At 52.2% G+C, this 27,870-nt stretch overlaps 1 protein-coding gene across 2 annotated transcripts; it reads right to left on the reverse strand.

Moving 5' to 3' along the window:
• Positions 1–3,900: 3,900 nt before the first annotated feature.
• NYNRIN (NYN domain and retroviral integrase containing) lies at positions 3,901–26,812 on the reverse strand. Of its 2 annotated transcripts, none has more exons than XM_086710037.1 (9): positions 26,724–26,812; positions 25,886–26,099; positions 15,003–15,670; positions 13,319–14,881; positions 12,217–12,347; positions 11,978–12,074; positions 10,217–10,318; positions 9,908–10,009; positions 3,901–8,591 (listed from the first exon to the last, which is right to left on the reverse strand). In XM_086710037.1, exons 2-9 carry the CDS (start codon positions 26,081–26,083, stop codon positions 5,741–5,743), a joined length of 5,712 nt encoding a protein of 1,903 aa, XP_086566163.1. In that variant the 5' UTR covers positions 26,084–26,099; positions 26,724–26,812; the 3' UTR covers positions 3,901–5,740. The 2 variants fall into 2 exon arrangements, with proteins under 2 accessions (XP_086566163.1, XP_086566164.1); XM_086710038.1 differs by lacking the exon at positions 26,724–26,812 and adding an exon at positions 26,243–26,654.
• Positions 26,813–27,870: the final 1,058 nt, after the last annotated feature.

Genomic DNA, 27,870 nt, shown 5'->3' on the forward strand with positions numbered 1-27,870 from the left:
CCCCTTCCCTGCTCATACTCTGTCCTTCTGTCTCTCAAAAATAAATAAACATTAAAAAAAAAAAGAATATGCGGCTCATGACCTGCTGAGGAGGTCATAATGAGGAGGCACAAGCCACTCACACAGGGCACTGTAGGCAGGTAGCCCGCTCTCCACCGAGCTCTCACCTCAGGGCCGTTTTCATTAAAGGTGCAGTTTCGGTACATGCACACAAAGGAAGTAGTGACACAAGATTTATTACAGATCCCAGAAACGGGGGTGGGGGTGCACACAATGAACCAAGGGAAGGGCAGGCATTTGTCCCCGGTCACGAGTGAATGAACAGGATGTAGAGAGCAGGGTAACGAGCACCTACTATTCATAAGGTGGTTGGCACAGAGGTCACTAAAATTTTGTGTGCTCAGCTCTCAAGTGGTTATTTTAAATGGTGCCCCCAGGAAAAGCAAAGTGGGAATTTGGGGTGAGTATCCTAAGCTCTGGTCCTTGAAAACCATCCAGCCTCTGGGCATGAGCGGGGGTTATCATACTGTGAAATACCCAGGCAGCAACTCAAAATCATTGTTTTCTCATCACACCTCAGAGAAAAGAAGGCCTGGCCTTCAAGTCAAAATTTATCAAGGCCAAGGGAATCGTTCTTGGACCCACCTAAGGTAAATCGGGACGGGTTTTAGTTTGTACAGCAGTCTGATCCAGACCAACCTGCAATGGAGAAATCTTAACCGACACAGTGTAACACGTTAAGGAAAGACAGGCCATAGATTGAAGGGGGGCAAGGCAGAGTAACCGTAGCAACGAAGTGAATATGCTCACAGGAGAAGCAGTGAGCATAGTGGTTAAGACGGTGGCACAGGAGCCTCTCACTTAGTGGCTGCACATGACCTTCCATGACTGAACCTCTCTGTGCCCCATCTTCTTCCTCTATAAAATGGAGAAAACAATTGTATCTACCCCACAGGGTTGGAAAACACTTAGAATAGTGCCTGGCACAAAGCAAGTACTCAATATGTGTAAGTTACTGTTACTGTTTGGATTGGTAAATAAATTAAAAAGGGTGCATGTCCCAAGGATTCTCTGGCAATCTTTAAAAAGCATATAGGGGGTGGTGGGACGTCTGGGTGGCGCTATTGGTTAAACATCTGACTCTTGAGCTCAGCTCGGGTCATGATCTCAGTGTGTGACTTCGAGCCCGCATCAGGGGCTGCACTGGCACACGTCTCTCCTTCTCTCTGCCCCTCCCCTGCTTGTACTACTCTCTCTCTCTCTCTCTCTCTCTCTCTCTCTCTCGTTCCCTGTCTCTCTGTCTCTCAAAATAAATTAATTAACTGAAAAATAATTTTAAAGCATGTAGGGGGGCACCTGGGTGGCTCAGTCAGTTAAGCGTTTGACTCTTAGTTTTGGCTCAGGTCATGATCTCACAGTTTCATGAATTCGAGCCCTGCAACAGACTCTGTGCTAGCAGCCTGCTTGGGACTCTCTCTTTCTCTCTGCCCCTCGCCCACTTACACTGTCTCTGTCTCTGCCAAATTAAATAAATAAGCTTATAAAAATTAAAAACTAAAAGGCATGTAGGATTTTTATTTGGTTTTATAGTGGCCATTTACCTGTTACAATGCTCCTTTCATTCAAATGTGTTCACTTTTACCTGTGAATGCAAGAACTTAGTAAATGGTTGCTGGGAAAGCGTGGTGTCACAAAGCTTATGGGTCTTAATCTCACCAGCTAGTTTATGTTAAGTTTTAACGTGAGAACAGGATACAGTGTGGAACATGCTTTGTCTTTATGACTTGTGTTACGTCACAGAACTATCTGCATACTGGCTGCTTTGTAATTTCTCTGGGGAAAGCCCACCTTCCAGTGCCCCATATGAGAAGGGAAAATCGTGATGGGCATAAACGAGAGAAGCAGTGACTGGTAGGCTGTGATGCCCATAATGGTCAACTCTAGACAAACTTTTACTATGCCCTCCCCTAAAGGTAGGAGGAATCTCAAATCCTGCTCAGAATTGTTCAACAGTGAAGAAGAAAAATCTCACCATCCCAGCGCTCAGAAGCCAATGTGGGTAAAATCTGATTATTGCTTAAAGTCATCCTGAGTAAAAACTAAAGAGGTTTTGCTGAGCCAGCGTTCTGCTTGGCTTTCCACTTAGGAGTTCTGAGCCTTTCCCTTGCTGCCTTGTACTAAGGGCATGTGCATTATTCCTGGTGAAGGGGGTCAGGGAAGACCATGACCTGTCTGAATGGCATGTGAGCTGAGATCCCAGGTGCCTGAGCCCCAAGCTCATGTACCATGCTCTCTCTCTCTCTCTCTCTCTTACTCCCCTGCACTGCATTTGCTTGTTGAATTGTCTCCTTCACCTAACTGAGGATTCCAAGGGGCAGAGACCTTATGACTCACATGACCTGCTACCCAGCCCACACCTAGACAGGGCCCGGCACATAGTAGGTGCTCCATGAATAATGAATGACAGCGTTGAATCCATGAATAATGGATTGAATAATCCATGAATAATGAATGACACACACTGGGGAGTTCTCAGGAAAGAAGTTTCCTTCCTGCTGCTCCATACCCCTGCCAGTGCTGAACAGAAGTTTGGGCAGGTGAGGAAGGCACCAAGAAGCAGAGGCCCAGAGTCGGGAAGCTGGGCCAACATTAGGAAGGTCTCTGAACCTGAGGATCAAAAACGGCAAGAGTTCCAGGGGCAGGAAGAAGAGAAATGTTAGCTAGTATGTGATTGTCTCAGGCAGCTCGGGCTGCTATAAACAAAATGCCATAGACTGGGGCGGGACGGGGCTTAAACAACAGTCACCTATTTCTCATAATTCTGGAGCTGAACATTCAAGATCAAGGTGCTGACAGATCCAGTGTCTGGTGAGAGCCCACTTCCTGGCTTGCAGATGGCCATCTTTTCATTGTACCCCACATGGTGGAGACAGAGCAAGGAGTGGCCCCTTTCCCTTAAAAGACATTCATCCCACCATGGAGGCTCCACCCTGATGACCTCATCTAAACCTGATTATCTCCCAAGGGCCTTCCTAATACCTCCTAATAGCATCCTCCTGGGGTTTAAGATTTTAGCATATGAATTTGGTGGGGACACAAACATACAGTCCACGGCAGAGATGAAAGCTCACACCATACTCAGCACCACAGTAGCCTCTTTGCACAGATTATTTCATGTAATCCTTGTGCCATCCTATAACTTGGGAGTCATCACCCTGCATCTCACAGATGGGGAAACCGAGGCCTCGAGAAACAAGCCACACAGGTAGCAGATATAGAGTAAATATCCAAACTTAATTCTGTCATGTTTCTTTTTTTTTTTTTTAATTTTTTTAACGTTTATTTATTATTGAGAGACAGACACAGAGCATGAGCAGGGGTGGGGTAGAGAGAGGGGGAGACACAGAATCCAAAGCAGGCTCCAGGCTCTGAGATGTCAGCACAGAGCCCGATGTGGGGCTCGAACCCACAAACTGTGAGATCATGACCTGAGCCGAAGTGTGTTGCCTAACCAACTGAGCCACCCCGGCGCCCCAATTCTGGCATGTTTCCAATACAACTAAGCTGGGTCAGCGCTGATGCCATTCCTCACGCCAGGCTTCATTCACCCAGTTCTTCCATGACAGGGACTGGAAAGAGCAGCTGCGTGGGAGCCCATAGCCTGGGCTCCCCTCCCAGCCCTGCCACAAACCAGCCGTGGGCCTTATGTATCTCACTACCTGGGTGCCAGTCTCCTCATCTATAAAATGAGACCATGCGTCAGGTGAGCTTGAAAGGGTACTACCCAGGCCTTCAAATCTTCAACTCAGCCTGGGAAACATGCAGCAGCAGCACCCCACAACTGCCCCCCACCCTCCCCACCCATAAGTGAGCCTGCAGCTAAAGAGAACTAGACCTTGGTTCCATTCGGATCCGTTTATTGACAAATCGAATGAAAAACAATCATATAAAAGGATATAAGACCATAAATGTGGTTAACACGTGGAGCAGGCGGAGGAGGGCAGTTGGGATGTGGGTACCGCATGGGGAGGGAGGAGGCTGGGCATACCACTAAAGGGAGAAGCAGAGAAGAGGGGGAGAAAGGGGGAAAGAGGAGGAAAGAAGGTGTCTGCTAACAATCCCACAGCTCACCTTTCAGTTTTTCAGCTGTCACCCAACCATTCTCTCCTGGACAGGATTAACAGCTGGAAATGATTTAAGGGCAACAACGAAGCAGTTTGTCTACAAGAACTGGGAGATGGGGGATGGGATAGGGTTCTGAGGGAGTCTCTCCCTTGAACCTGTCGCCAGAAACCTGTTTAGGGTGAACTGAGAGCTAGGAAGCTTAGTTTTGGTCCCACCTCAGCCACCAGCAAACCAGCTGTATGACTTTGGGCACGTCACTTCCCCTCCGGGCCTCTTACCTTGGCTGTGAAACAAGCAAACTGGACTCGATGGTGGGTTCTACTCTGGCTCTAGCAATGCCAAGCGCTTTGGCAACCTGAGCTGGGCCAGGAGTCTGGCTCAGCTTTGGAAAAATAAAACTACTTAGAGGAGAGTGACACAGTGCTAGCCTTCACCAGGAAACTACAGTCAGCAGAAGCAGCAGCCACTCAGAGGACGAGTGTAAGTGCACACACCTATGAGGAATTCACTGTCCCCACAAGATGATCTTTGCAGGAAGTGGCTGCGAGGGAGCTGGGTTTTGCTCTACGCAGAAGGCAGGTGCAGGGGAAGGGGACGATCCAACCAAAGCAGTCACACATTGTGCGGGGTCTGGGGATACGGGGTACAGTAGACATGGGAAGAGAGGGCTGTGGGCTCTGGGGCAGGGTTGGAAAGTAGAGCCGTGCCAGTACCTCACCGCGTGCCGCACTGCTCATTTCAGACGCCCTGCCCCCTTCAAACAGAGGCCTGGGCCCCTCGGTCTAGTTGAAGTAGCTTGTCAGGTAGAGATGCCACACCCGGCATCGAGATCCTTGATTCCTGTTCTGGTTGACGCCGTTGAAGCAGGGGACGGGTTGTCTTCGTTGGCTAGAGCCAGTTGAGGTAGGCTGTCTCTCCTTGCCCTTCCCCTGCTGACAATCGGGATGCTCTATGTGGCTGGCCGTACTTCTACCCCAGCTCTGAGCCTTGGGCCCAGAACTGCCAGTCCCTCCTCGACACCTGGACAGGCCTAGGCTGGCCTGAGGAAGGTGGCTGTGAGACTGGGAATGGGCTGCCTCTCCACAGCCCTCATGGACTTGGGTCAGCTGTGACAGCGAGAAGAGCAAAGGGTCCCCAGGTGGACAGTTCAGGGGAAGAGTCCATATTTGAGATTTCTGTTTGATAAGGGAATGTGGTTCCAATTTTGAGGCCCAGAGCCAACACCGTTTGACCGTTAGGACAGGCAGGAGTAACATTCTGGGGGGACGTGTGTATGTACCTGCACACGTGTGACAGGACGATAGGGATACCCGGGGAAAGACAATGAGCCTGGCCTACCTTAAAAAGGGGACTTTCTGCCCCCCCCAGGGTAAAACTGCCAGAGGCCCATATCTCACAGCCTTTGACAGACTCTCCCGATATCCCAAACTGGGGATGCTTCCATAGGGACGCTGATCCCCAGTTCAAGGCAATTCAGCAAAGCTTTGTGAATTGACTTCTCCGCAAAAGGCACAACCGAGGCCCCCAGGGGGCTATGAGACCACTTCTCGAGGCTGGGGGAGGCCTAGCAGCAAAAGCCCAGGACCCTGGAGTGGGGGCTTTCCCGGCACCCCGGTCATTGCTCTAAGACCTTGAAGGACAGGGGTGTGCCGCTCTTGGCAAAGGCCTTCATCAGGCTGCTGGGATAGATGCACCCAAGCTTCTCTGGAGTCGGGAAGCCCCAGACCCTATAGAGAGACAGGCTCAGCCGGTCCCCGATATAGAAGGGGCCCACCCATTTGGCACTGCTGCCGTTCCTGGGGAGCGACAGCAAGAGGACCTGGTCGCCCACATTCCACTCCTTCTCCTGACTCTCCCGCTTGAAACGCCTATTCTCCGCCTTTTCGCTAGCCTTGTCGGTCACCCGCCAGTGTAGCTCCAACAGCTCCCCAATGAGCTGCAACAAGAAGACATCCATCTTGAGCCCTTCGATATTGGCACTGCTCATCTCCCACCACAGCGGCTCGCTCAGCCTCACTTCATCCCCCGTCAGGATCTGGACCGGCGTGGCCTGGGTGGAGGAGGCCCTGAAGGCCAGGTGCAGCAGGGGCAGGGAAGCCGCCCACTTCTTGCCGTGCAGGAAGATGAACTCCTTGAGGGCCCTCTTGAATTCCCAGTAGGCGTCTGAGCTGGTCAGGCAGGGGAACTGGAGGTCCCTGCTCAGGGAGGCTGCCTGGGCTCCCAGGGCCAGCCCACAGCTCACCAGGACATGCCGAGCAAACTGGGGGCCCTGGGCAGCCTCCAGCCTCACGGGAACGCCCCACCTGGCAAACACATGCTGGAGCAGCACCTGAGCCACTGCCGTGTGCGTGTAGGGCTTCAGGGGGAACGCCTCCACCCATCTGGTGTTGGGGTCGGCCACAATCAGCACGTGCTTGTGGCCCTCCTCGCTTATGGTGACTGGGCCCACCACCTCAATCTGCAGGTTGGACCAGGGGGCGGTAGACCTGAGGGGCCACACGGACTCGATAACCTTCAGCTCACTGCCTATGAGATTTCGGGGGATGCAGAACAGGCAGCTTCGGCAGTAATCCCTCACATGCTCCTGCATCCCGGGCCACCACCCCAGCAAACGCAACTTCTTGTAGGTCTCCTCGGGCCTCTGGTGGGCGCCCAGGGGAAGGTCATGCACGGAGAAAATCAGGTCCCTCCGGAGTTGCCTCGGGACTACCCAGACCTTGGGCCTCTTATCCCCCTTGAACATAAGCAGGCCGCTCTCTTTGTCGAGGCTGAGTGAGTTAAAGACAGAACTGAAGGGTGAGGAGCCAGACAATTTCTGCCCGGCCTGCAGCTTGGCGATGATATCGGCCAGAGTGCTGTCGCTCAGCTGTAATGCCAGCAAGTCGGGCCTCTTGCCCATGGTGTGAGGAGATACTACAGGGATCGGCACGTCCTTTGGCAAGTTCCACCACTCCCCACCCCCCTGTGCTCCCTGCTTGGCCAGGGTGTCCACTGTGACAGCAAACAGGGAGCCCCGGTAGGAGGTTCGGTAGATGAATGGAAGGGACGAGAGGTCAGAGGTGAGCGAGATGATGTAGGACAGCAGGCTCGGGTGAGGTAGCGGGGCCCCGTCCGAGGAGAGGAAGCCTCGAGCCCTCCACAGGGGCAGGAGCTCCCAGAGGAGGCTGAAGATCCAGTTGCAATGCGTGAGGAAAACCACAGGGAGGTGGGACTGGCCGAAGCGCTCCAGGCCACAGGCCACGGCCGCCAGGTGGGCATAGGTTGGTGTGTACGGGGAGCAAGAGAAGGAAAGGGAGACAGGGGCGCTGGTGGGAGACAGGACATAGAGACCAAAGCCAGCACACCACTCGTCCTCACGGTAAAAGCAATAGCCCGACATGTGGATGCAGACAAAAGTGGACAGGTCGGAAAAAGGAGGCAGAACCTGGAAAAAGCGAGGCATCGAGGACGCGGGCGTCAGCAGTCGGTTTTCTCCCAGCAGGCCCTGGAGAAGGGTCAATTCCAGGGCCCTTTTGCCTTTGTCCTGTACCAAGAGGGACCATCGGATCAACCATGCTTTGGAAAGTCTGCGGCCTTCTGGCGCCTCGGGGTCCACAGTGGCCCGGGAGGCATAGGAAAGGTCCAGGACCACTGGGGTGTCTCCAATGCAGCGGGAAAAATGTTTGAGGGCCCAGGCCACCGCATAGGGGCTGTCTCCCCCTGACTGGGGGCCCTCGCTCTCCTCATCGGGAAGGAGGGGCTTCGAGGTATAGGCTACGGGGTGCTTCCTCCCCGAGTGCTCCTGATAGACAACGGCCGTGAGGGCCACTTGGCTCACTGTCACCTCCAGGCGGAAGGGCAGCTGGGTGTTGGGGGCCGTCAGGCAGAGGGCAGACACCAGGGCTCGCTTCAGAGCCAAGAAGGCCTTCTCATGCTCCCAGTCCCACTGCCAGTCCGGCTTCTGCTTGAGGAGGCTGTGCAGGGGGCCCACGAGGGCTTCATAGTCAGGGATGACATCCTGGTGGGAGTCCATGAACCCCACGAAGAAGGAGAGTGCAGTGAAGTTGCTGGGGATGGTCAGCTGGGCCAGGTGGGCAAGAACCTGTTGGCAGGGAGCCTTCTCGTCCCAGGGGATGCCCAGGTAGGGAGACGCCGGCGCCGGCAGGAGATCGATGTCTAGGGCACCGTCAGGGGGGTCCTGGAGGCTGAGGCACCGGAGGATTTCCTCTGAAAGGGAAGGGCACTCGGCCCTGAACACTGATGCCAGTGAGGAGTCCAGGGCATCTTCTTCAGGCGGCTCCTGCACCCCTTTCCCCTCCCTCTGCTCATCGTCCTGCCTCTCCTCCTTCTCCTCCCGGACTTCTTCCATATTCCGCAGACCCTCCGGAGGTGCAGGGTCAGCACCATCACTTGGCTCAGAGGCGCTGGCCGAGCTGGGAGGAAGCGTCTTCCACACCTTCAGGAAGTTGCCGATGTCGGTGTCTAGCCTACCCCAGAAAAGCAGAGCGGAGGGGCTCAGGGGCCTGCTGGAGGAGGGAGGGGCACCCAAGGGGGAAACCACATCTGCAGAGCCTCACCCCACTGCTAAGTCCCCCTGAGGCTGGGCCAAGCGCCAGAGCCTCCACCAGGACCCTGCCCGCAGGTACCTCCTCTATCTCCAGCACGTGCCAGGCCTCCATATTGGAGATTCATCCATATGTGAAGCCTCACCCAATCAAACCCTTGTTGACCAAGCAACATTTTCAACCACTTCTAAGCCAATGACTTGGTACGAGTTAGATGACTGGCACTTCCAACCTGTCCCTAGGACGAGCAAGCCAGGGGGAGGTCAAGAAGGAAGGCGGCCTGACAAGGCACTTGAGAGAGGGCACAGCAGACAAACCTCCACAGCACTTTTTCTCAAACCAGGGAAATGAAACTGAGGGACCCGGTCCAGAAAGCAATGCCCTGTCCATAAGGTCCTTGCCACCATCCTCTCCTGGGAACTAGGAAGAGGGGGGCAGTAAGGCAGCTCAGAGCGGGAGGAGGCCAGAGCGTCTGAGTTGCTGCAAACCTGGTCCAGGACAGAAGTCATGTATGTCTAACCCAGGTTGTGAGAATCCAAGGAGACAATAAATATGGAAAAAATTCAGCAGTACGTCCCCTAGCCCAGCTCCCTTTATTCCCACAGCAGCAAGAATGAGGCTGTCCCCTGGAGCACTGCTGCCAACAGCATAATATGGAAAATGTCAAACGGCCCTTGACAAGAGATTCGATAAATCCCCTGGGTACTTCTAGAATGGAATACCGCGCAGCCATTAAAGTGAGCCACATGAATTAACATGGCATGTATCTGGGCGGGGCGGGGGGAGCCATAAAATGCTGAGTACAAATGCCAACTGTGGAAAGATGCACATGTGCAAAACTGTAAAGCTGCAAAACCATACTGTAAGTGGCTTATGGATGCATCGATATGTGGTAGAGGTCAGGGCGCCTAGGTGGCGCAGTCAGCTGAGTGTCTGACTCTTGGTTTTGGCTCAGGTCACGAGCTCACAGTTCATGGGCTCCAGCCCCGCGTCAGGCTCTGCGCAGAGCCTGCTTAAGATTCTCTCTCCCTCTTGCTCTGCCTCCCCCACTCACGTGCATTCTCTCTCTCTCAAAAATCAATAAATATTTTTTAAAAATATGTTGTAAAAGCATAAACCTGAAAAATCGAATCACTCTGCTCATGGTTAAGCACTAGACAAATGTTGGTTAGCGCCGAGGGGAAGTTTCTGGTCAGTCCCAAGAGGAACTGGGAGGCGGCAGAGGCTTGGCCCATTACCTGTTTGGCTTCTTCAGAAATTCGTCCAGGGTGGGGCCATCACGGCCCAGGGGGTCATCCGGCACCATGAAGAGATTCCCCGCAAAGGTGAAGGGCAGTAGGCTGGACCCGGGAGAGAGGAGATATGGTCATAGAGGAGCCCTTGATTCATACGGCCCATTAACCCCTGGATGTCTGAACAGGAATTGAGACCAACGTCTGGTGAGCACAGCTCTAAGGGCCCTCTCCCAAGCCCAGCACCCCATACCAGGGGCTGGCTGACATCCATCCACGGGGAAGGAACAGCTCAAGTCCCTGGGATCACCTCACCGATCTTTGACCATCAGTTTCTTGGAATTATTCATCAGGATGTGGAGCTGCTCATTGGTGACAATGATGCCGTCTGTCTCCTCTGCCAGCTTTACCATGAACCTGCAGGGAGAGGGGTTGCTGCTAGCCACCCAGAAACCCTTACTTCCCAAGTCTTTGGGGAAAATGAACTTGCAGTTTCACGTGGAGATGTGCTGAACAAAAATGCTGCCCTTGGTGGTCGGGGAGCCAGGGCTCAGGAGCCCATCTCCTCGTCTGTCTGTGCAGCCATCCGGGATCACCACTAGCCCCCGGGAGGGTGAACTTGAATGCACACCCCCATCTACAGATACAAACACACGCCCCTATCTAGCACACAGGCATTCACATACACATGCACAGACACACACGCTGAAACCTGCACACTCGCCCACATTCACACATGCATTTTTACTAGCTCAGTTTCCACATCTGTAAAATGGACATAAAATACCTACCCTATATTGCTGTGAGGATTAAACGGAATGAGACAAACAGTACAGTGAAGTGCCTACCTCGGTGCCTGCCACACAGCATGCACACACATGTTCCATTACTATTCTTCACCAATGCACCACATTCCCATACATGCCAAGACATACATACATACATCCATATGTACATATACACACTACATACATACACCGATATGTATGTAATGTATGTATGTATATACATATAAAACATATATAAAAATCACATACCTGAATAAACAAATCCACTTTTCCAAGGATCACCTCTCCTTGAAAGAGGGCTGTGACCAGGAAAGAAAGCAAAGGCCACCTACTTCTCGGCATTCCCGGAAAGGTTGCCATTCCGGCGGCCCCAAGCATGCTATTCCACAAGTGCCCAGCAGGGGACCTTTGCAGAACAACCATCTTCCCTCAAACCCAGACCCGAAATTTTAGAGGCACTTAAAGACCAGGGGGCCTAGCTCTTGAAGGAGGGATGCCTGAGCTGCCATGCCTGGCCCCTCCAGCTGAATGGATGCCAGGTCTTGAGAAAAGTGGGGAAGAACAGAACTTCTCATTGGCCAGCATAGGAAGTGCCTAAGTGCAGCCGAGACCGGGCACAGACTCCAGCCTGGGACCAGTGACTATGGCAGGGCCTTCCCTGCCCCAACAGAGGCAGCATCACAGGCTCCCCCTGTGCATATTGGTCCTGCAGCCATGTTGGGGACTAGGTGCTTAGGATTGACACGTAGGGAAGTAGGGAGGCACTGGGGCTTTAGCAAGGAGACAAGGCCAGTCTAACTCCATTTTCAGAGCCCTGCCAGGGGTCCAACCACATACAGCCATACACATACCTCCTCCCAGTGCCAGGGCTGGGGGGAGGAAAAAAACTGAAGCAGTTCCTGGAGACTTGAACTTTAGCCCAAACCGAGGCCCCAAATCAGTCACTTGGGCAAGCAGCTCACTGGAAACACCAGGAGTCACCTGGGCGGGTCCTATCCAAAGTAGTGGGTTCCAGCCCATAGGTCAGAAAGCCTGTAGACTGAGGGAATGGAGCTGGAGAGTCCCAAAGTCAGGAATCCCCCTTAGCCTTGGGTAGAGCCGATCCTGGAGCCCTCTCCTCACTGTGTGCCTCCCTCTGCCTACAGAGGGCCTGTGCACCACGCCATCCTCTCTGACATGACCCTCTGACATGGTGGCCTCCATCTCCCCAGAGCAGGTGAGGCTGGACTCCACCCGACACACCAGCCCAGCCCCTGGAACCCTCCAGAAAGGCCTGGGACTGGCACACCTATAATCGTAGGTGGTGATCTTCTTGCCGTTCTCGAGCTGGGAGGGGGTGATTGAAAGCATCTTGAGGGAGTGCAGCTTCGTCAGGAAGTGGCTCTCTGGAGGTGAAAGACAGAAGACAGAGATGCTCAGAGGAAGGGCGAAGTGGAAGAGGCCACGGCAGGGACAGAGAGGCAGGGAAAGGCAAAGCTTGGTGATGCTGCAGGGGCTGGCGGAGGGGGTGGGCAGTGCACAGCTCACCTCTCACCCTCCGGTTCTTCTTCAGCTGCCAGGTGGGTACAAACACAGTGACCTCTCGGTGTCCCCGGTTCCAGAAATACTGCACCGCCATGGCAATGCCACGGCAGGAGAAGAAGTGCTGGAGGCCGTGCCTGTGGGGGGTGGTGGGAAATGAGGGAGCAGCCTCCTCCTGACGAGTGGCCCTGCCTTTCTGCTCCTCCCTCAGACAATGCCACACGCCTGCGTCAGCAACCGGCAATGCCCTTCTCCCTCTCCTCCATCATCGAACATTCTGTAAGCACCTACTGGGCTCACTCACCTACTCTGCGTGTGCATGTGTGTGCACACATGTCGGGGGGCTATGTGCACGTGATCAGCTGTGTGCACATGTGTGGGGTGAATGCGTGTGTGCGTGTGTGTGTGTGCGGGAAACTCCAGGGCAACAGGAAAAAGGCGGCAACCTCTGCACCCAAAGAACTTAAGTCAGGGCTAGAAGCAAACAAACATTCATTCCACCTACTGTGGGCCAGGAGTGTGCTCAGCACAGATAACTACTGTCCCGTGGGGACAAATTCAGTGGTCTTGCGCACATTTATGCTAGCATGTGTAGAGCAGTAAGCGCAATGCAGGAGGACAGTCTCTAAGGATTGACTGGCACACTCGGGAAAAGCTCCATAAAGGACACCTGGGCTGGGCCTTAAGGTTCAGGCTAAACATTGGTAGCTGGCCTGGGGTTGACAGACGCTGTGCTATGTGAGACAGGCGGGCTGTGGTGGGAAGAGCACGGGCCTTGGCAGTGGGCAGATCTGAACTCAAAGGCCAGCCAGGTCCCTTACAAGGCTCTGGAATCTTGGGCCAGATGCCTTACCTCTGTGAGCCTGTTTCTGTTTCTATCAAAGAGAGAGAAAGAAACGTCCCTTGGCAGGGCTGTCTGCATGATTCCGTGCACATTCCTACCATGCCCCAGTCACCCACCATTGCCACTTCCATCCTATCGTTTCCCCATTTGAACCCATGTCACCCACATACCGAGGGGATGCCCACGCTCTGTCCCCCCCCCCCGGGGTTGCCCTGCCCCAGCTCCCCAGACTTCCCAGCCCATGCCATGCCTGTAGCTACTCACACCATGGCCACACTGCTGCCATCAATGACCACTCGCCGTAACCCCTGGTTCCCGGGTTCCCCCGACAGGTTCAGCTCGAAGGGTGTATTCAGGGCCTCGTGGTACCTCTGGAAGCTGGTCACTGTGCTGTTTGCCTGTGGGTGACGAGGCGGCTGCCTCGGGGACCCCTCCCAAGCCCCCAGGAGCCCCTCCATCTGAGGTTGGTGCTGACTACCGGAAGTCAAGGTGCTGCTGGACTGAGGACCCTGACTTCTGGACTCCCCATGGCCCTTTGGCAAGGAGGCATTGCCCCTTGATGAAGGCTGCACCTCGCTCAGGAGTTTGGCGGCATCCAGGCTTGGCCCTGGATCTGTGGGCGTCTTCTGAGCTGCAGGTGTTTTGGGGCCTCTGGAGGCTTTGGAAGCTGCAGGTGCTTTGGGGGCCACAGGTCCCTTGGGGACCATAGACCCTGTTTTAGCTGCAGGCCCAGTTTGAGCTTTGGGTGTTTTTGCTGCAGGTGACGTTTTTGCTGCAGGCGTTTTCTGAGCTGTGGCAGTTTTGGGAGTCGCAGGTACGATTTGAGCTGCTGATGCCAGTTGACCCACGGCTGCCTTCTGAGCTGCAGGCCCCCCTTGAGCTGCTGGCTTTGTCGGAACCGAAGGCACTTTGAGAGCTGCAGGTTCTGTGGGGACTGCCAGCATCATCTCCGCTGTAGGCACTTTGGGGACTGCAGGCAGCCCCTGATCTGTGGGTGGGGTTTGAGCTGTGGGCACTGCCGCAGCCACGGGCACTTCGAGAGTTTCAGGCACTGTTTGAGCATCGGGTGCTGACTGACCTGTCAGCCCCTCTTGAGCCACGGACCCCCCCTGAGCTGTAGGCACGCCTTGCCCTGTTGGCAGCACAGAAGGGCCCTCTTCTGGCCCCTTACAATCCCACTGCACACTTCCTTGATCCCCTGGCTCGCTTCCAGCTTGCAGTTGGGGCGCAGAGGTCAAGGGGGGCCCTATCTGTGGAAGTCCTGGGCTAGTCTTGTCCTTTACACCCGAGCCCCCTGAGACCACCAATAAACTCATGACTTTTTGGGGGGTCTCTGGCCTCGGGCAATTCTGTAGGGTTGCATCTCCTCCTGGTCCCCCATCTGGTCTGCAGTCTGGGCTTTCCATGCTGGGCAAAGGAACCAGCTCCTTCTGCTTCCACTCTAGATTTAAAGGCAAAGGATTCTGCCCTGGTAGCTTGAACTGAATGGGGCCCAGGGGCCTCTGCCAGAAAGGAAAACTGAAGCACGCCTGGGACAGGAGCCAGGCCAGGTGGAGAGAGTGCAGTTCATTGATCCTCCAGAAGGTTGCGGCGATAGCCCCTGGCCACAAGGGCCCAAACGCTGGCCCCGGGGTCCAGGCCTTCCAGGGCGGGCACATGCTCAGGGCTGACACGGGAGGCTGGAAGGGGCGTTTATCTTCCACTCTCTGGACCTGCCTTTGCTGTGACGGGGCTTGTGTGTGGTTTGCAGAGTCCTGGCTGCTGGTGGCTTGCGCGGGCCCTTCCTCTCGAGCACTGTCGGTACTACCTTGGCTGTTGGAATCGACCCTGGAGGAAATACAAGTTTGTTGGAAAGGTGGTTAGGCCAGGTAAATCCCAAACCATTTCCGTGGGGCGGGGGGAACAGGGACAGGGTCTAGAGAAACCAAACTGATTCTTCAGAACTTACCTTACCAGCTGGCTGGTTGTTTCCTGCTGTGTGTTCTGGCCTGGGGTGCCCGAGACCAGGGCCCTGGTGGCTCCCAGGTTGGTTAATCTCTTTGAATGTTCTGGGCTCCTGTTCTGGAGAGTCCCCACCTCCAGGAAGGGCCCAGGACCGTCTCCCACAGACACCATGGCCGGGCCTTCCTTCTGCTGGTGGGGAGGGCAGATCAGCACCTCGGGATCAGGGCAGGACTCAGAGGTGCCGATGCGGCCGAGCCACTCGATGATGTCTTCCTTGCCTGCAGCGTCCCGCACCAGGCTCAGCAGCAGCTCTTGGACTGCTGGGGGCAGCTGCAGCAGATCCCCTGCATACTGGTCACCACGGATCCAGACCAGGGCCCCAAAAGCCCTGGTCACCTCAGCCTCCCAGATTCCCCGGGGGGTGAGCAGAGCAGCAGGGCCCCAGCGCAGCCGCCCCACCAGCTCCTCCAGCCAGTTCTGGGTCATGATGAAAGACTCGGTCAGTCCCCCCACCATCAGGGAGCCGGGGGGACCAGGCACCAGGTAGGCCAGGGTGCTCCAGCAGAGGCAGTCGAGGAAGAGGCCCTGGGCCCCAAGGAAGGCGCAGTGCAGGGCCTGCGGGTAGCGAACCTCCTTCCACAGCTCCGGGCTACACAGGCCCTTCAGATACTCCTGAAGTCACAGTGGGGAGAACACAAAGGAAGTCATTCCTTTATGGGCCTGCCACTGGCTTGCACCCTCCCCCCACCCACACACACACACACACACACACACAGCCAGCCCCTCTCTCTAGGCCTGCCTCCTCACACACGCATTTCTTTTCAGGGAGCTCTCTGACTGAATGAGGGAGGCCTTGGGGGGGAAGGGGGAAGCACCTAGGCTTGGAGTCGAGGGACCTGATTCTGGTTCCAACTTGACTGCAACAGGTTAGGTCAACTGTGGGAAATTTACCTTCTTCTCAGGGCCTCTGTCTTTTCCCCTGTAAGATGGCAGGTTAAGTGACAGTGACATACACCTAGGGTCCAGTCCTACCCTGACATTCTAGAACTGTGAGACAGCTAGAGGAGGGGAATTGCATACTACTGAGAATCCTCCATGTGCCAGGAACTTATGTGACCAGGGGGCAAGTTATTTACCCTTCTTTGTGCCTGGATTCCTCATCTGTAAAATGGGGACAACAGTTTCCCACCTCATCAGGCTATTATGAAGCTTCAATGAGTTAATAAGAAGGAAGCGCTTAGCCTGACGTCTGCCCATCCTATTCCCAAGGGCACACAGCTAGAGGGCTGTGTCCCCAAAGGCACACAGCTAGAGGGCGATGGGCCAGGACCACAGCCCACATGTGTCTGACTCCGAAACCAGAGTTCTTTCTACCTCCTCAGACTGCAGTGACTATAGGGTAATCCTGTGGGATTCTGGCTTAATCCCCCTCCAGAAGGTCTCTAGCACAACCTGTACCTGTAACCATGGTAACTCTGTTGCCCAGAGGGAACAGAGGAGGAGGTAAGTCACTGGGCCAGCATCCAGGAGAACCCCGCAGACATGCACAGTGGCTGAACCAAAAGGAAGGCCTCTGGCTCTCTGGGCAGACCAAGTCCTCATGTTTACAGGGCTCAACCACTCAGTCTTTGGCAGTCACTGGGATGGAAGAGGTTGGGTTTCTCCCCAATATGGCTGAGTTGCACCAGCATGACCCCCATGAGCTCCAAGGGAGCGGGGGCGCTCCCTCTTAATCAGTCAACCCATGTCGATTGTATTTGCCCTCATGTCCCTCCTGTCCCTTCACATCCCCATGTCTCTGAAGGTCACCCCTCTCCCTGTTTCCCCCTAACAGGGAACAAAGGCTCCCTCTTAGATCACCAAAAGCCATCCTGAAGACGGCTCCAGCCCCTCTGCTCGGTACCCTGGCCATCCTATTCAGGCCTATGTTTACCTCTTCCACCAGGACCAGGCCACAGACCTCCAGCCCCTTCCCCAAAGGGTCTAAAATACACCTAGGCTTAGGCCCAGGTCTAACACCTTTTCGATCAGTCCAAAACCAGCTCAAAACCTGACAGACACCCCAAGCCAACCCCTCCCACCAAGAACCTCATCTGGTCCACTGTCTGGCGAGGGTGAATCTGACCGGGCGCAGGATAACTGTCATAGACCTTAACAAATCCCCACCCCAGCACCCTATATTCCGATTACTTGAAAACAACATGTAGAAATGAAGAGAGGTGCTGAGGAAGAAGATTGTCTGTCGGTGGTTTCTTTCTCTTTGTGCAAAGAGCTGAAAATATTTATTGTGCCATTCACTGTTCAATATTTTTTAACAGGTATATAAAAACTAAAATCGTTTTCCAAATAATAAGTGTGAACTAATATTTATTGAATACTTATTGTGTCAGGCTCTTTACACACATGATCTCATTTATTCGTCTCTCAGTCCTATAAGGAATTTGCTATCATCCCCATTTTAGACGAGCAAGGAAGGGCACATGTCCAAGGTTAAACAGATTGTCGGCTGGGATACTCAGGCACTCTGACTCCAAAGTCTGGGGTCTTAACCATAGTGCCGTCTGTACCTTAGAGCAAGAAAATGTAAAGAAACAACAGGCAATGACATCCAGAAAATTCTGGTGCAATCTGCCTGCTTAAAGCCCACCCCAATCTTTTTCCTCCAGAAGGAAAAAAGGAGAAAAGAGGCAGGAACAAAATAAGCACAGAAAAAGAGTTGTGTATTTGTCAAAATACATTGTGCAGTGTCCACAGGTCCTCTGTCAATTAGTAAGTTAAATAAAAACAATAACACGAAACAGTTTAATATTGGTCTATACTTGATCAAGGTGTTCTAGCATTTAACACCTGACTTAGAAATCTCCTTTTTCCTAAGGCAGTTACCATTCATTGTCTGCTTTCCAGAACCACCCCCAAATTACCCTGCAGAATAGTCAAAAGGCTCAGAAAATGGCAGCACCAAGAAACTCTGGAATTGAGAGTGATGGAAACCTTTAAAAAGGCAGACCGAGGGACTCCTGGCTGGCTCTGTCGGTAGAGCATGCAACTCTTGATCTTGGGATTGTGAGTTTGAGTCCCACGTTGGGTGTAGATTACTTAAAAATAAGATCTAAAATAATAATGATAATAATAATTAAACTAAAATCAATAAATAAAAAGGCAGACTGAGGTCAAGTTGTTTGAAGAGCAGCTCGAGACGGGCGACCAACTGCCCCCCTACACAAAGGCTGTGAGGTTTGTTCTCTAGACGGCGGGAAACAAGGTCCCAGGATTAGAGGTGGATCACCATACTTGGGTGTGGGTATCACACAAAAAACATGAAGGAAGGGAGGAGAGATGAATAATGAAGTCTACAATGAAAGCTGAATGCCAAGAAACTCATTCTTCCCATTCAGCAATTTAGCAGCCAGGACAGAGAATAAGAGAGATACATTCTGGAAATCTGGCCAGCTGGAGAGCCAAGACCTAAAGATCACCAAACAAGTTTCCTAACAGACAGTGGCCTCAGATCTCTGTACAACCAAGCTCTAAATCAACAAGTGTCAGCCTCAAGCAAGGATTATCATGATAGATAAGGAAAACTTCTAATGTGAAATAAATATACAGAAAACATACAGAAACGGGTGGGGAACAATTTGAAGGAAGAGAAACTCGGGAGGGAAAAGAAAACTTTAAAAAGTTTACTATTGGGGCGCCTGGGTGGCTCAGTCAGTTAAGCCTCCTACTCTTGATCTCAGCTTAGGTCTTGATCTCAGGGACATCAATTCAAGCTCTGCCTTGAGCTCCATGCTGGACATGGCATCTACTTTAAAAAAAAAAAAAAAAAGTTTACTACCATTGCTGTCTCAGTGAGATGATAGAGAACATTGCACACATTAAACAAGAATACGGTGTTATTTTTGAAAAGAGAATTCAAAAAACATAAGTGGTTTTTTACAAAAATACTTTATTCTTGAGGCACCTGGGTGGCTCAGTCAGTTAAGTGACTGACTTCAGCTCAGGTCATGATCCCACATTTCCTGAGTTCTAGCCCCACATCAGGCTCTGTGCTGACGCTCAGAGCCTGGAGCCTGCTTTGGATTCTGTGTCTCCATCTTTCTCTGTCCTTCCCCCACCCTCTCTCTCTCTCTCTCGAAAATAAACATTAAAAATTTTTTTTAAAAAATAAAAAATAAAAAAGACTTTATTCTTAAGTAATCCCTATATCCAAATGTGGGTTTGAACCCACAACCCCGAGAATAAGTCACATGCTCCACCGAATGAGTCAGCCAGGTACCCCCACAAATGACTTTAGATATTAGAAATATGATGGCAGGGGCGCCTGGGTGGCTCAATCAGTTAGGTGTCCAACTTCGGCTTGGGTATTGATCTAGCGGCTTGTGGGTTTGAGCCCTGCATTGGGGCTGTCTGCTGTCATCGCAGAGCCCAGCAGAGCCCACTTTGGATCCTCTGTCTCCCTCTCTCTCTGCCCCTCCCCTACTAGCACGAGCGCGAGTGCACACTCTCTCTCTCAAAAATAAATAAACATTAATATATATGTATATTATAAATATATATTTATAATATATATAATGTATATATAATATATATGTATATATATGTATATATATGTATATATATATATGTATATATATATATATATATATACATTATATATATATTATATACACACACACACACACACACACACACACACACATATATATAAAACGGCAGAAATGGAAGACCCAATAAAAAGTTTGGACGATAAACTTCAGGAATTCTCCAGAAAACAGAGCAAAAAGTCAGAATTGGAGAACAGGAGAAAAAATAAGCAAAAGTACATTGGGCCAGTACATTGGGACATTAATATCTAAAAAGGAGTTCCAGAAAAGAACAGAGAAAACACAAGGAGGAAAGTCACCAACTTTCCAATCACCAATCTAGTCACCAATCTAGTCAATCTAGTCACCAATCTAGAAAATTGTCTAGATCGGAAGAACACGAGTGTCCAGATAGACGGGCCCCCAGAATATAGCAATAATAAGCAATGATGGATGAAGACAGACCCACACAGAGGAGTCTCACTGAGAAACCTCAAAACAGTGGGGAAAACAACATACTTCCAGAGAGAAAACACTTCACACACAAAGGACTTGGGACCTAAAGAGCTTCCAAAGTCCTAAAGCAAGAAATCAATGGCATAATGCCTCCACACTTCTGAAGGAAAATAATTTTCCATTTATTTATTTATTTATTTGAGACAGAGAGAAGGTGTAAGTGAGAGAGGGGCAGACAGAGAGAGAGAAAGAGAAGCAGAGTTCACCCAAAGTGGGGCTCATGTTCACTCAATGCAAGGCTCGTGCTCACCCGAAACAGGGCCCAATCTCACCAATAATTTTCCATTTATGATTCAATACCAACCAAACTGTCAATCGAACGACCTTCAGCTATGCAATGTAGATATGCAAATATGCATATCATTTTACCTCCTCCAACATTTTACCTCCTGTAAACCCTTTCTCAGGAAGCTGCTGGAGAGCATTCTCCAGCGAATCAACAATGGAAACTAAGTAAGGAGATCCGATAGAGGAAGAAAACAAAGACAATCTCCAGGATGACAGTGAAGAGAAATCTCAGAATGTATTCATCATTCAGCAAATCATCATTGAGCACCCACTATTTGCTAGGCACTGTTTTAGGACCAAAAGCATCGTCAGGCATGGGGGACAACTAGTTCAGACTGGAGGGTAAGACTCAAGAGGCAAGCATGTTACTAGTATATTCTTCAGCACTGCACCATCTTTTACTTATTTTTCTTTTTTTTTTTAAATAGGCTCCACACCCAGCATGGAGCCAACGTGGGGCTTGAACTCACAACCCTCAGATCAAGACCTGAGCTGAGATCCAAGAGTTGGAGGCTCAATCAACTGAGCCACCCAGGAGCCCCATGCACTGCACCATCTTTTTAACTTACGACTCAACTGGTGGACGTGCTCCACCAACCCAAGAAAGAGAAAGGCATTCGGTCCAGGAAATAAGGCATTTAACAAAGAAAAAACGCAAAGGGCTGCCAAGAATGACAGCAAATTGAAGTCTAGGAAGACAACTGTGCAGTCCTGACTAGACAGAAAGAAGGATGTCTCCAGGAAAACATCTAGAACTGCAAGGACATCCTGAAGCCATAGACTGACCTCCTAGAAAACTGTAGTGAGAAGCCACTGAAGTTGTTAGAATTGGCTACAGGTACTAAGAAAAACAAGTACATTAAAAAAACAAGGAGTTATTAACGTCACTGAAATAAAAGTAAGAAAACATAAGCAGGGCACATGGCAGTTTTCAAATACGTGTGATGCTTGCACAGGCATAATGACGCAAACAGTAAATACAGGTTTGAGAGAAAACTGAAATAGAACTATACTGAGAAAAAAAGAAGCGATGGTGATATAAGGGACTAAAGGCTCACCTACAATAATGGTATGTCAAAAGGTATCTAAAACGGGGGTACCTGGCTGGCTCAGTCGGTAGAACATGTGACTCTTGATCTCAGGGTTGTGAGTTCAAGCCCTATGTTGGATGTAGAGATTATATCAAAATAAAATCTTAACGAGGAACATGGAGGCTGTGTCAGCTTCCCTCCCTCTCTCCCTCTGCCCCCTCCTCCACCCTAATTCTCAGTCTCTCTCTCTCTCTCAAAATAAAAAATAAGGGGCTCCTGGGTAGCTCAGTCCGGTTGAGCAACCAACTCTTGATTTTGGCTCAGGTCATGACCTCACGGTTCATGGAATCCAGCCCAGAGTCAGGCTCTGTGATGACCATGCAGAGCCTGCTTGAGATTAAATTTCTCCCTCTCTCTCTCTCTCTCCAAAATAAATAAATAAACATTTAAAAGAATAAAAACAAAAGTAAAACATAAAAATATCAATCAATCAATCATAAATACAAGCTTTTTTAAAAGATGTCTAAAATTGATTAGTCAAAATATAACAGTACCTATATATGTTTTTAGGAATGTGGAGATGAGGAAATGCCAAAGGAAATACTGCCTACAAGGAAGAGAACCAAAGAGGGAGTTGGGAGGGACAAGGCAGGCAATCATGGTGTCCTAGTGTGAGCTTTTTAAAAACTATGAGACTTTTACACTGTGCATTACTTTGATAAAACAAAAAATTAAGTTTTAAAAAAAGGAGAAGGGGTGCCTGGGTGGCTCAGTCGGTTGAGCATCCGATTCTTGATTTCAGCTCAGGTCATGATCCCATAGTCGTGGAATCACGCCTCGAGTTGGGCTCTGCACTGAGCATGGAGCCTGCTTAAGATCCTCTCTCCCTCTCCCGGGAGGGAGTTTAGCAATCAGCCAGGTGGGGGGATAGACATGATTTGTAGCATTTGACAGTTTCTGTGGCCTGCTTAAGATCCTCTCTCCCTCTCCCGGGAAGTGTTTAGCAATCAGCCAGGTAGGGGGATAGACATGATTTGTAGCATTTGACAGTTTCTGTGGCATAAATATTCCCACCAAGGCTAATTTCAAATTACCAGTGGGACTCCACTGGCTTCCAAACTTCCTGAAATTTTAACAGTGGGTTAAGTAGCGGCCAGCTCCAGCATGCCCCTGGCCACCAACTTACATGTTACTGCTCAGTGTGGAGCAGGGACAGATCGGCTTCCATCTGACAAGCCAAACCAAAAGTCAGCAAATCACGCCCTGTCCCACAGCTCCCTGAACCCAGTCTCTGGCTCCCCCTCATCTCCCTCCATCATCTCCAAAAAGGGGAAAAGTGAAATGTCACCTCTCCTCTCTGTGCTCAACCCTTCCTCACACTGTTGCCAAGAACAGAGCGCTGAGCTGGGCTTGTCCCTGGGCAACTCTGTCACTATTAAAACCCTCCTTTCCACTTGTTGATTTCACCTTAGAGAGGTGAGGCTACCCCAGCGTTTGTTTTTGCTGCCTGGGAAGGTGATTTCCAGCAGTGTCTTTATTACTTCTTTTTTTAATGTTTATTTATTTATTTTGAGAGAGGGAGAGAGAATGCAAGCAGGGGAGGGGCAGAGACAGAGAAAGACAGAGACAGAGAATCCCAAGCAGGATCTGCACTGTCAGCACAGAGCCCAATGTGGTGCTCGTTCTCAAGAACCAAGCCATGAGATCATGACCTCGGCCGAAATCAAGAGTCGAACACTTAACCAACCGAGCCACCCCCAAGTGCCTCTGTCCTCATTATTTCTTAAATCCCACTACAAGATAACAATTAAAAGCACTCTTGAGGGGCGCTTGGGTGGTTCAGTCGGCTAAGTGTCCAACTTCGTCTCAGGTCATGATCTCACAGCTTATGAGTTTGAGCCCCGCATCAGGTTCTGTGCTGACAGCTCAGAGCCTGGAGTCTGCTTTAGATTCTGTGTCTCCCTCTCTCTCTGCCCCTCCCCTGCTTACGCTCTGTCTCTCTGTCTCTCTGTCTCTCTCTCAAAAATAAACATTAAAAAAAAAACATTAAAAATTTTTTTAAATAAATAAAATAAAAGCACTTGAGTTCTACAGAGATTTTCCTGAAAAACCAGTGCATATAATTTAGAAACATACCCAGTTCCTTCTCCACATAAGCCTGTGTCCTTCACCTCCCCTCCCCTCACAAGCCAGCCATCCCCATGCTCACCCCTTTCCCATCCTTCAGTCTCCGATCTCGCTAGGTCTTCTCTGCCAGGTGGCCTGTGTATAGTACGACATTATCAAAGTGCAGGATTCTATGTCCCTGCAGCTGGGATTGGGGTCAGCCACAGCATCTCCCCATGGAAGCCACAAGACATCCTTATACTTGAGAAATTGTCACGTATCAGATTGCTGGAATTTAGAGAGCATTTAATCTTCTTACTCTAATTTAAGCTTTTCACTTTACAAACAAGGAGACCCAGAATCAGAAACAAAAGCACTCGTTCAAAGTTATACAATAATAACTGACATCTATCCCCCATAGCTCTCCACATCTGCAAACGTGCTTAAGCATGCATTATTTCAGCTGACTCACAATCCCTCTGTGATGTGGGTGTTATATTATTTTATAGATGAGGAAATAAGCTCAAGAGAGAGTAAATTATTTGCCCCAGGTCACCCAGTTAGAGAGTAGCAAACCTCAATCTCAAACTCTCTCTGCCACACCCCTCTGTCCCAGACATAGCTTGGTGACAACAGGTTAAGCCTGGATCTCCTGACTCCTGGGACAGAGCCTTATCTTCCCACCTACCCTGCTCCCCTGCTCCAAACCTCCAACTATCTCTTCTTTCTGCAAATTCTGTGCAATAAGAGAGGGAGTTACCCAGAAGCCCCTCACCTTGTCTCCATCTTAAACAGGGCCTTTCCCCAAAGGAAGACAAAGACGATTGAGGTGACAGGGTGGGGGAATTGAAGGAACCACTGGTTACCTTAGCAGGGCCTGGAGTGTAAGGGAGCGATCAGTGGCCCAAGGAACCCTGAGGCAGCAGTAGGAGCAGGAGCAGACAGGCCTAGAGAATCTGATCTGGGATCTAAGCAGGGGGCAGGGGAGCTGGGCACCTCTGAAAGTGCAAATCCCATAAAAGCGTGAGTTGTTGTGTTTCAAATTAATAAAAAGATTAAGAACCCAAAACACCCCCCAAAGGTTGCTGTTGTTAACCAACCCTATTCCAGCTACTGAAAAGTCTGAATCTGAGGGGTGCCTGCCAATCCATTCTTTGGGCAGGCACCCCTCCCCCCACCCCCACCCCCCAGCACCTCTGTCAGAACTGGAAAAACTGCTGACCAAGCAACTCAGTGGAGGGGCTGAGGGAGGAACTTTCCAGCCTGCCTGCCTGCCTGCCTGCCACTCGCCAGTGTACTCTGGGCTCCCCCACCCATGGCCTTGACCAATTAGGATATTGGTATAGACCCAGCTGGGGAAGGGGTGTGTGTTGGGCAGGGTGCAGGGGTGAGAGATACACAGGAAGCGAATGGCCTGGGGCCCAGGGAAGAAACTGTAGCATTCCTACTAGGAAAAGATAAGGGAATCTGGGGGAAGAGGGAGACCTTGGCCATGACTGGAGGCCAGAGAGAACCTTGTTAAGAGAAGCCAGGGAGTATGCAAGAGAGGTACACTGTGACCTGGCCTGTCCAGTGCCCAGCCCCACACAGCAGGCCCTTTCATCTGAAAGCCCACAACCCTCCTCCAAGATTCCCACCCATCCCCAGGGACGGCTGCCTTCCAGAGCAGCTGTGCATGGACGCGGGCGCGCACACACACGCGCGCGCCAGCACCAGCCCCTGCAAGAGGCTACCTAGGGCATCAAGAGTGTGGGGCAGGGAGCCCAGAGCCCTGGGTTCTGGTCCCAGCACCTGCCACCCTCCTGCCTACCTGACACTGTGTGCTCAGGCAAGCCTCTTACCCTCTCCAATCCCCAATGCCTGATTTGTAAAATGCCTGCATTGCTCTAGAAGCATCTCTAAGGGCCCCTCCAGTCCAGCACTCTCAGAGCCTCCAAGGGGCAACCCAGGATTTAAAGAGACGTAAAAAGAGACAGAAGGACCTGGGCCTTCCAGTGTCTTGGTGGAGAACAAAGAGGTGTTGCAGAGGCCATAGAAGGACCTTAAGCTGTTCCCCAGATGGAGGAGCAGGCTGTGGATGCTGGAAGGCTTATGAGGGAACACGTACCATGGAGGGTCTCGCAGCGCACTTGAGGGACAGAAGTGACACGCCAAAGAGGGGTGAGGCAGAAAAGAAAAAAGGAACCAGAGGGAAGGAGTCAAGCCTGCAGATCTGGAAAGGCAGGACGTTGGCCCACTACCTGCCCGCCATAGTGCCGAATCCAGGTCGAGGGATCTCTGGGGACCCCTGTCTCCCCCAGGCAGGGGAGAGCGAGAGGGCTCTGGCTGGAAGGGGCGGGTGGGGGTGGGGACAAGCTGTTTACCTTGGCTTTGCTCATGTTCTCCTTGGGCCCCTCCAGCTGCAGCCAGAAGTAGGGGGTGTCTGGGCGGCTCTGGAAGGCGTTCAGCTTGACCCTGAAGATGCGCTGCACTTGCAGCCGCTGCCGCTGCACCCGGGGCTTCGATTTGGTCTGCACCATGAACCATTCCTGCGCCGGAGGGTCGCCCCCGGACAGGAGCATGGCTGCCCCGGCGCCCCTGGAAGAAGGGCGCCGACGGTGTCAACCGGGTCCCAGCGCGGGAGGCGCCCCAGCAGGGTGCGGGAGGAGTCCAGGCCACGCCCCCTCCGCCGAGCGGCGCGCCCCCCGCCTCAGCCTGGTCCTCTCGGCTTACGGACCCACCAGCCACGGCCACGGCGCCCGTCCGCCCGAGTTCCGTCGCTTTTGGCGGCGGCTCCCGCGACAATCTCTTCCTGCCAGGGGCTGCAGCTGGGGGTGGGACCACTCGGGCTCCCGCCGCCCTTCCCTCCGCCCCCAGCCTTCCCCCTTCACCACTGCGCCAGCCCCTGCAGGATGAACCCTTTCTCCGTCTGCCTGGTGGCTTGAAGGGGCGCGGAGGGCCGAAGGAGGGGGCGACAGGGCGGGGGGGAGGGCGCGAGAGGGTCCTGGAAACCTCCGCCTTCCACCCAAGTTTTAGGCCCGAAGCCAGAATCAGGGGTCAAAGTTAATTTCCTTCCACGTTCCCCTTTCCTGGGTGGAAGGAAGAGGAAGGGGAAGGAGGGGCGTTCCGGTGGGGGAAGAGGGGGCTCGGTTTCGGGGACTTTCTCCCAGCTCCTCCCACCGCGCCCCTCCCAGCCCTCCCCGAAGAGGCAGAGAACCGGACCTGTGCCACTCCTCCCCCGGAGGAAAGGGTTAAGGAAGAGCAGGGTGGGGAGCGGGGGAGGCCGGGGCCTGAGGAAACTCCGGGCTGGAAACCTAGCAGGAAGCAGAGGGTAACAGCACCGCCTCCCCACCCCACCCCCAAGTCTGGGGACTGCCGGAGCTGGCAGGCAGCCCAGACCCTCCTGAAGCCCCCAGGGCTGGAGGGGCGGGGAGAGCCGCCTGAATTTTCAGACTGGCGTGGTTAATGAAAGCCCCTTTTAGCAAGTTTGAGTAATGCCGGGGGGGGGGGGGAGGGGGGGGGGGCGGGGCTTCAGGATGGGAGTGAGGGTCTGGTCCGTAACGCAGGCTTTGAGGGTTCCCTCAACCCTTGATCCACAGCCAACCGCTTGGCATCAGTGGTCAGGGACTAGCTCTGGGCTGGGGGCCCGCCTCCAACACCCGGCCCCGGAGGCATCCCCGGCACAAAGAACACCTTATGCAGCCCTGGGGCCTGAACAGAACCTGGCTCTGTAGAGGGCACAGTCTGGGTCCTGGGCTCCAGTGCCCTTTATTTTACAAACCCAAAATGAGCCCCGCATTCTGACAGGCACAAGTGTAGTACCTACGGGGACAAAGGGCAGTGGACTGTAATTTAAGCCTGCCCAGGAACATCTGGGCTGTCAGGCCATGGTGTGTTTGTGTCCAGGCAGGCAAGGGGCCAAGAGCACCCCAAGAGGCCCAACTGGGGAGAGGAGGGGGCTCATACTCTCATACTACTCCCAGTATCCTCATACTATTCCTAGACTGGAATCCAGCCCATCCTGTCCCACCCCTGTTTCTCCCTAGACTGGAATCCAGAAAAGGAAAAGGTGATCTGTGTCATCTCTGGCTCCACAATCTTCTGCTCTGCCCCATCTGTGTCCCGGTCCTGACTCTTTATAGTACCTTGAAGCAAAAGACCCACAGGGCGAACTTCAGGTCCTCTCCCCTCTTGCCACCTCTGTCTGCTCTCCCGGTATCAGGAGAGGCTCCTGCCTTCTTGTGTTTCAGTTTCTCCTCTGAAGCAAGGTGAGAGCCACTACCCCTGTTTCCTGCTCTTCCCTGAATAAATACATAACTCTTGTTGCCCTTTTCTAAGGGACTGTGGACCCCACACACAGTGGCATCTT

This window comes from Puma concolor, chromosome B3 (assembly GCF_028749965.1).
Source record: "Puma concolor isolate L17-30 chromosome B3, mPumCon1.1.hap2, whole genome shotgun sequence".
Classification (NCBI taxonomy): Eukaryota; Metazoa; Chordata; class Mammalia; order Carnivora; family Felidae; genus Puma; species Puma concolor.

What these genes read in the sequence shown, in the direction of transcription:
- NYNRIN (XM_086710037.1), bottom strand. Translation starts at nt 26,083, where the DNA reads ATGCTCCTGTCCGGGGGCGACCCTCCGGCGCAGGAATGGTTCATGGTG. An exon ending in ATCACCACCTACGATTATAG is followed by an intron (nt 10,319 to 11,977) that starts GTGTGCCAGTCC and finishes CTCTCCCTGCAG; the next exon opens with GTTCATGGTAAAGCTGGCAG. An exon ending in TTTCTGAAGAAGCCAAACAG is followed by an intron (nt 8,592 to 9,907) that starts GTAATGGGCCAA and finishes TTTCTGGGGTAG; the next exon opens with GCTAGACACCGACATCGGCA.